The sequence below is a fragment of the Lactuca saligna genome, chromosome 4, assembly GCF_052625555.1.
Source record: "Lactuca saligna cultivar CGN05327 chromosome 4, ASM5262555v1, whole genome shotgun sequence".
NCBI classification, from domain to species: domain Eukaryota; kingdom Viridiplantae; phylum Streptophyta; class Magnoliopsida; order Asterales; family Asteraceae; genus Lactuca; species Lactuca saligna.
The window spans coordinates 251,869,019-251,876,768 of record NC_136420.1 but is presented as its reverse complement, the minus strand read 5'-3'; the positions used below and the strand labels follow the sequence as shown (position 1 = coordinate 251,876,768).

The following is a 7,750-nucleotide window of genomic DNA, read 5'->3' as shown; positions in this document are numbered from 1 at the left end:
AGAAATTTTTTAATACTTGAAGTTCATTACAAATGAAATGTGTTATTATGTTAATTGTTGGTTAACTGATTCCTGCAGAACGAATTAGTGATGGATGAAACAGAACTTGAGATTTCTAGACTTAAGGAGTTCACTTTAATGCTTGAAATGTTCATTGGAAATTTGGATATCAAAGCAAACTTAAGTGATGTTGGACTGGTATTTTTTTTTTTATAATGAAAGATATAAATTCCAAAAATATTGATGTGAATAGTATGTTAATTAATTTAGTCTTGTGCAGGTTTTCTTCCTGATAGTTGATGTTGACAAGTATTATCTGTTGTGTTTCGACTTAAAGAGGGGAAGATATTTGATTATTGATCATGTGAAACATATCGGTACAGTTGAAAGTCGATATGGAAAAATACCAAGAACACTTGTAAGAAATAATATTATTACATTTTAGCAAATATGGAAATCATATATGAATAAATCATGGTTAACAATATGTATTTGACTTTGGTTGCAGCAACGGTTCTTTTGCAACTACTTGATGACACAAAACCATCGAATGCATGTTGAATTGTACTCAAAGGAAGCAAAAATCATGAGAGTGGTTTGGGAAGTCCGTGATATTGGTCCTGACTGTGGTCTATATTTGATGAGGCACATGGAGTGCTATAAGGGAGATCTAGAAGGGAAGTGGGAAACAGGATTTAAAGGAATTAAAGATAGTGATGTTGCGGTATTATCAAGACTGAGGTACAAATATATGTATAGACTGATGACCTCGGATCACAACTTGCAGAAAGACATGTTGTTGGAAGAAGCTGATAAGTTTTCAAAGCTAGATATATTGCAGAAAAGTATGTTGTTTGATGAAGCGATGGAGTTGGCAAAGAATAAAAGAAAGAAGTATAAAAAAAGCAAGGAAAGGGAAAAAGTGGCTGAAACGGGTATAGTTGTATAACAATGTTAGTGTTTTGAATGTCCGGTTTGCAAACCAACAGTTTTTATATTGTTTGGTTTGCTTTAAGTTTTTGTATGTCGTTTGTTTTAACTTATGTCAGACTTTGGTTGATGGAACATCTTATTATTTTGAATTTAAGGTATGAAAAAAGTGATGGTTTGTGGAAGTTATGATTTAAATAAAAGTTAAAGTTTGGGTGGTGACAATTTTTTAAACTCTTATATAATTAAGATATGATTTTATTGGTGATTCTAACAAATATTTGTGGAATGTGATTTTTTATGGCTGATTTATTAGGAATATGAGTAAACAATACTAGAAATTGGTGGTTCTTAGGATGATTGATTTGCATTGACAATCAGTAAAAATAGTTTGTAAAAATATATATCATTTACATGGATAATCTCTTAGAATATGGTGTTTTAATATGGTATTGAATGATAATTTTGAATTACATTTAACTGGATATTCTGGTAGATATATTCTGAAAGAATTAATTATAAAACATAGTTTTAAAAATGATTTGCATTGGCTGGTTATTACGTGTAACTAATGGTTCCCAAGTATGCTGCACTTACATGTAATAAATCAAATAATAGCTTGTGATAGTATATATTCTGAAAGAATTAATTATAAAAGATAGTTTTAAAAATGATTATTTATTGAACAATAAACTAGAACAGGTGAAGGTAAAATAACAAAACAAAGAATAAAGGAATTAATTACTTATAACAATGAGTACTTAGCTACTTATAACAATCTAAATAACAGGTACTCTTTATTGAAAAAGAAATTAATGAAAAACATAAAGTCGTTTAATTCATTTGTTGCATGAATAGGACAAAAAAAAATACTACACTACTTTAGCCTTCAAGGGACAATTCCTCTTATCATGATTAACCTTTTGTTTGCATGAGTTACACATTCTCTTTGGTTTATGACATTGATTTGTCAACATCTCTTTTTTACTTTTAAGTCTTTTTCCACGAGTACCAGAACCTTTGTTGTTGATTATAGAAGGATTCTCAATTTCACGTTCCTTTGGAAGAGTAACACCTATAATCTGTTCAAAATGATTCCTTTTAACCAAATTGTCAAACGAAGATGAAAGGCAGTACTTCATTTTCAACTTATCTATCTCCTCTAAGTACTCATGCAACTTCACTGGATCATGACTCAAAAATGAGACACAGTGATCAACAGTTGAAAAGATGTCGATTGTTGCCTGGTCAACTTTTCCGTTCATTTGAGAATTCTTAAACCGACGCCTCAATAATTCTGGAGGAATTATGTCTCTACACCAACGTTTCAATATATATCTTTCGGGTATTTTTTCAAGATTATAGTACCTCATAACAGAAAATATGTGCCTGCATAGAACTCCAACATGTTAAAAATGCATGCATGTACACATGAAGGATCCTTCACTCTTGTTGTGAGTAACCTACATTTTATTGATGAAAATTTAATTAATTTCAATATCAATTAATATGTCTATGATTTGAATTTTAATTAATTTCAATATCAATTAATACCACAAACATACCTTAAAATCTTTGTCCTTCACAAGACTATCAAAATGATATTCTTCCTCCTCGGGTTGGTTGGGGACAACTTCCTTTGTCCATGTGCTAACACTTTTCTTTCTCTCTAAGACATCAAACATGTCGACACCATCAGAAGAATCAATTATGACTTTTGTGATAAAACATGATTTTTCAGATTCAAAAATCTCTTCCTGAACTTGATAAAATATTCTTCTAGTGTAAACCTTTGCTGCGTGTGGTTCATAAGATGATAAGAAAGATATGTAATGTTCTTCAAAAATGTTGTTGTAGTTGTGAAATCCGATGAATTTTGAGTCTGCCTTTATCTTTCCATGACCAAGTCAAATGTCATCATAAAATTGACAAGATATGATCCGGATAGTGTATTGTTCTGAAAAGACCAGTTTTGACTTTCTCAGAGTCACGTGGTTCTCATCAAACCGGACATTGGAACATTCTTGAAAAATATAGGAATCCAAAGTCTCCTCAAACCAAACATCTTTCTTAACCATGTATTATCCTCAAGATTAAATTATGTAATCATACTGTCCCATCCGGCTTCAAAATCTAATTCATTAAATTTTTGCATTCCATATCAAGCTGTTGAAACGTTTCTTAAAGTCTGAATTGTTGTCAATTTCCCAAGCTAACTAAAAAAAATACAAACAACATAAAAATGTAAGCATACAAAGAATAACAGAAATTGTGAATTAAATAAGAATTTTTTTTTAAAGAATATTCAATTGTAGAAAATAATAGTGGTATGTATAACTTTTGTGGTAATTTTGTTGTTATATGCCACATACATAAACAATGACTGGATAGTGGTAACAATTCATCAACTGCTTTTTTGATTGTCGGATCTTGATCAGACATTATAATCTTAGGTGGACTCCCAAAAGCTTTCAAAAAAACATTTTAGTAACCATTTGTAAGAATCCGTGTCTTCTCGGGTAAGCAATCCAGCACCAAATGTGACACACCTCTTATGGTTATCGATTCCAGTAAATGGAACAAATACCATGTTATACCTAAATGTAAAATATGTTATAATCATGAAAATGTATTTTAAAAAATTATTAGTAACCTAATAACCTGTTAGTATGGTAGGTGGCATCAAATGAAACGACATCCCCAAACTCCATATAGTTATACTTGGAAGTTTTGTCAGCCCAAAACATTGAATATAATCTTTTTTCCTTGACTCTAAACGCGAATGAGAAGTTTGGTGCATATTTAACTCTCTCTTCCATTATGTTGACAATCAATTGGGCATCACTACCACCAATAAAACAATTTAAATTCCTAGCACAGTTCTTGTAATCAATCGCCAATCCACCACGAACTGAGCACCCACCTTGGAGACCACACATTAACCTATAAGCTTTTTTTTCCCCAACATTATTCTTAGACATGTTATAAATGTAAGTGTGCTGAGACAAATCTAGTTTTCTTTTCGTACGTGACAAATGCATATTAGCCTTAGGTATCAACATATGATTATGTCTTTCAACGAATTCATGAACCACATATTTTCCTGTCTGAGGAAGGAGCTTGAATACAATATGAGCCTCACATTCTGTCCTATGCATATCTTTTCTTCGTTTTATTTTTTTGTACTGAATATCAATAGTGTCAACATTACCAGTGTTGGGCTTTCCTTCTCTGTTACATAATAAGTACCTGCTTGTGAAAGTACCATCCGTCTTCTTCTTGTTTGATCCTAGCCTAATATCAAAACCTACTTGAAATGTATAATTTTTGTACATTTCTACAGCTGCATCATATGTATCATATATGTCGTCGACTTTAGGCTTTACATCTTCATTGGTCTTGGGTGTATAATAATCTGTCCCACCCGGAGATGTATAATCACTTACAACTACAAATTGTTCTGCAACTGTAATATATTAGTTAATGTTTTATTAGTAGCATTTTTAAAGAATAATGAAAGATCAATGTGTGATTGAATAAATTTTCTAAAACACATTCCAAAAGAATAAACAACTACTGCTTCTGATTTCTGTATCAGTTCATACGTAACATTATAATGATTACAAAAAAAATAAAATATTAACTATATTTCTGCAAGAATGTGAATTACAACAATAACAATGTTTGTAGTTTTGCGTCATTCAGACAGTTTTTACCTTCATTTTCTTCATGATCAACGTAATCTGAAACATAGTTTTCGTCATCTATATTATGTGACCAATCAATTAGATCTTCTGACTGTTGGTGAGTGATAAATTCTTCATTCTGCATTTCATTCTCCATTCCGATGCTTTGATTATGCACAATCTGATTCACTATTTCATTCTCCATTAGGAAGTTACTTAGCTTTTCATTGTCCATTTGGTTTTATAGGCGAGGAATAAGAAGAGTTGGCAAAAAAGTAACTGAACAATCAAAATTAGAGCAACTGCATGTTAAACGCTTCATATTTTTGGATAATACAATATTCATTAAAAACGTTAATAAATTTCGTTATCAGTTATATTTTCAATTGATAAAATAAATTCTTGACTCCAAAATACAAGTAATTAAAATCAAGGTCTGATACATTTGAGCAAATACAGATCATACTTCCAAATTTAATACAACTTGTTGTCTTGCTCAATTCTTGAAGAATGTGTACTATTGGTATAAATGTATTCCGGCATTTGATGAAAATACATATAATTGTAACTAACTAATTCAAGTTGGATAAATGTTAGATTTTCCTTAAAAAAAATAAAAAAATAAAAAAAAACACTAATTCAATGAAATCGATCTTATTCCAAATGAAAATAAATATAATTATAATTATCTTATTTAATGAAATCAGACATATCCGAACATTTAATGAAAATAAATTCTCATAACCATGAGAAAATAAAATGACTAGCAAACGAATTGAAATTCAATAACGATATATTTTCCTATATGGACACTTCCTTATATCATGATCTGTCAACTTATTGCAAATCCTACAAAGTCTCTCCTTTCCACAACTGCATTTCTTTTAACAACGACATTCTCATAATGTGGTTTCACACAACCTTCAATCGGAATATAATGAGCTTTCACTATATCCAAAACCAACTTTTGATACACTGGTTTCTTGTGTCCCATGCAATGCTTCAAAACCACTGATTAAAAAGATCATTCATCCTCTTCAATAGACAAATAATCTGATATATAAAATACATATTAAGTTGTAAGTTTATTATAAGATAATGTTCTGTTCAAACTGAAAGCACTACAAAACAAATTCCTTTATTTTGTTCAATTTAACAGAACTATTTAAGTTAATAATGAATAATCGGTTAGAATGTATAAATTTTGAAAATAGTTTTCATAATTCTTTAAGAATACAAGATTCTTTATGAATGATAAAATATATCATTCTTTAAGAATTTCATATGACAATTGGACGAATCAATGAAAAAATAACCAGTTTAAGAAACATAATGTAAAAAATATAAACAAAAAACAGATAAAATCATACATTTATACCAAACAGAAATCGAACAGATACATCGCTTATACTGATGCTTGATTTCATCATCGACGATACTCATTATTCTTTAAGAATTCCATATGACGATTGGACGAATCAATGGAAAAATAACCGGTTTAAGATTGATAATGTAAAAAATATAAACAAAAAAACAGATAATATCATACATTTATACCAAACAGAAATCGAACAGATCCATCGCTTATACTGCTGTTGATTTCATCATCAACGATACTCATTATCATAGCAAAATCATAATTGTTGAATATGACAACTTCAAACAAACTACAGCAAAACTTGATTAACAAAAGATGCATGAAAACAATATGTCGATCTGAACCCTAATTAAACAAATCTGATACCTAATTAAACAACTAAAAATATATTGTCGTTTGAAAAGTTTGAATTGCTTCCATATATACAACTATTTTAATTTAGGTAATATAAAAGAAAATGTCGATCATAACCCTTTCTAGATCAATGGTTGATGTTTGGTCTTACAATCACACAATAGTTAAGGTTTATATATGAACCTAACTCTCTCTCTCTCTATCTCTCTCTCTCTCTCTCTCTCTCTCTCTATATATATATATATATATATATATATATATATATATATATATATATATATATATATAAAGTTGAACCTAAAAATATCCCTACGATTTTGATATTTTTCGTTTTTATCCCTTAGGAAGTTTACTGATATTGTCAAAATTTTTAATAAACCTATTTATTTTTTTATCTAAACACTCGTATATTCCATAGACTTTACATTTTCACCAACTTTTTGGTTTGTCTCATAATCCCTTTATTTTTGTTATTATTTTTGTTATTGTTGTTGCTTATGGTATGTTGGTTTTCAACGTTACGTTAAAATATGAATGAAACATCAAAAAAAAAATAATCAATTAAAATGGTTGTTGTTTATTTACAAAATGCATATCAAATCAAACACAAATATGAGATGAGCAAAACGAATCATAACTAAATTAACCGATATAATTGAACCATTGAAACGGAACCATTACTGAAAATTATGACAGTTTCTTATTTTCATTAACCAAATGTTAAGAGAGATAAACCGATCACACACAATCATATCATCACCAACTCTCCTTCTTTATCACAAACATTTATAATTGAACTGATCTCATAGAAGATATACAATTTTAAAAAATATTTTATATTTGTAAGTTTATTAATTATATAAGGAACTGTAGGAATTGATTAGAAGTCTTGATTCTTGAATGAGATAAGCATGTTGCACGTAATCACATCATGGCCAACTTTTTTTTGGAACCGGCTAATATATAAAAAAGAGCTACATCTCATCAAGCGATTAAGAGGGGCAATAAGGGAAATATTTATAAGCAAATGAAAGGATTAACACATTCATCAGTCCAACTATAAGAACAATGTGATCTCTTTTGTTTAATCCACGTGCAAACAATGGACTTAACATTATCCACCACTTTGGTTGGGGGAATCCATATTTTCTTGAAAACCCATCTCCCCATCCAAATCAGCTATGCAACTCCATAACATATACTAATAAGATCTTTCCTTTTCCCCGATAATTTCCCCACTAAGAAACAAAAGTCACCAATTCTGACATGCTTTCTAAAGGAGGTCTTGGAATATTACACCACTTGAAAACCCATTTCCATATCGTATAAGCCAATGTGAAACAGAATAAGACATGCCCCACGTCTTCATCTTCTAGTGAGCAGTACCCTCAATCTGGTGATA

At 29.9% G+C, this 7,750-nt stretch overlaps 2 protein-coding genes across 2 annotated transcripts; both read right to left on the bottom strand.

Moving 5' to 3' along the window:
- Positions 1 to 1,802: 1,802 nt before the first annotated feature.
- Positions 1,803 to 3,008, bottom strand: LOC145040584 (uncharacterized). The gene is made up of 4 exons (XM_078988495.1): positions 2,898 to 3,008; positions 2,496 to 2,822; positions 2,362 to 2,393; positions 1,803 to 2,319 (listed from the first exon to the last, which is right to left on the bottom strand). Exons 1-4 carry the CDS (start codon positions 3,006 to 3,008, stop codon positions 1,803 to 1,805), a joined length of 987 nt encoding a protein of 328 aa, XP_078844621.1.
- Positions 3,009 to 3,142: 134 nt separating this feature from the next.
- Positions 3,143 to 4,851, bottom strand: LOC145040583 (protein FAR1-RELATED SEQUENCE 5-like). The gene is made up of 5 exons (XM_078988494.1): positions 4,647 to 4,851; positions 4,508 to 4,519; positions 3,592 to 4,396; positions 3,423 to 3,527; positions 3,143 to 3,146 (listed from the first exon to the last, which is right to left on the bottom strand). Exons 1-5 carry the CDS (start codon positions 4,849 to 4,851, stop codon positions 3,143 to 3,145), a joined length of 1,131 nt encoding a protein of 376 aa, XP_078844620.1.
- Between the last annotated feature and the right edge of the window lie 2,899 nt (positions 4,852 to 7,750).

Excerpts from the sequence above, each read along its gene's own strand:
- LOC145040584 (XM_078988495.1), bottom strand. The coding sequence starts at position 3,008 with ATGGTTAAGAAAGATGTTTGGTTTGAGGAGACTTTGGATTCCTATATT. Across the intron at positions 2,394-2,495 it reads TGAAGGACAAAGATTTTAAG|GTTACTCACAACAAGAGTGA; the intron begins GTATGTTTGTGG and ends AATAAAATGTAG. Across the intron at positions 2,320-2,361 it reads AAGAGTGAAGGATCCTTCAT|GCACATATTTTCTGTTATGA; the intron begins GTGTACATGCAT and ends AGTTCTATGCAG.
- LOC145040583 (XM_078988494.1), bottom strand. The coding sequence starts at position 4,851 with ATGGACAATGAAAAGCTAAGTAACTTCCTAATGGAGAATGAAATAGTG. Across the intron at positions 3,528-3,591 it reads GCCACCTACCATACTAACAG|GTATAACATGGTATTTGTTC; the intron begins GTTATTAGGTTA and ends TTTTACATTTAG.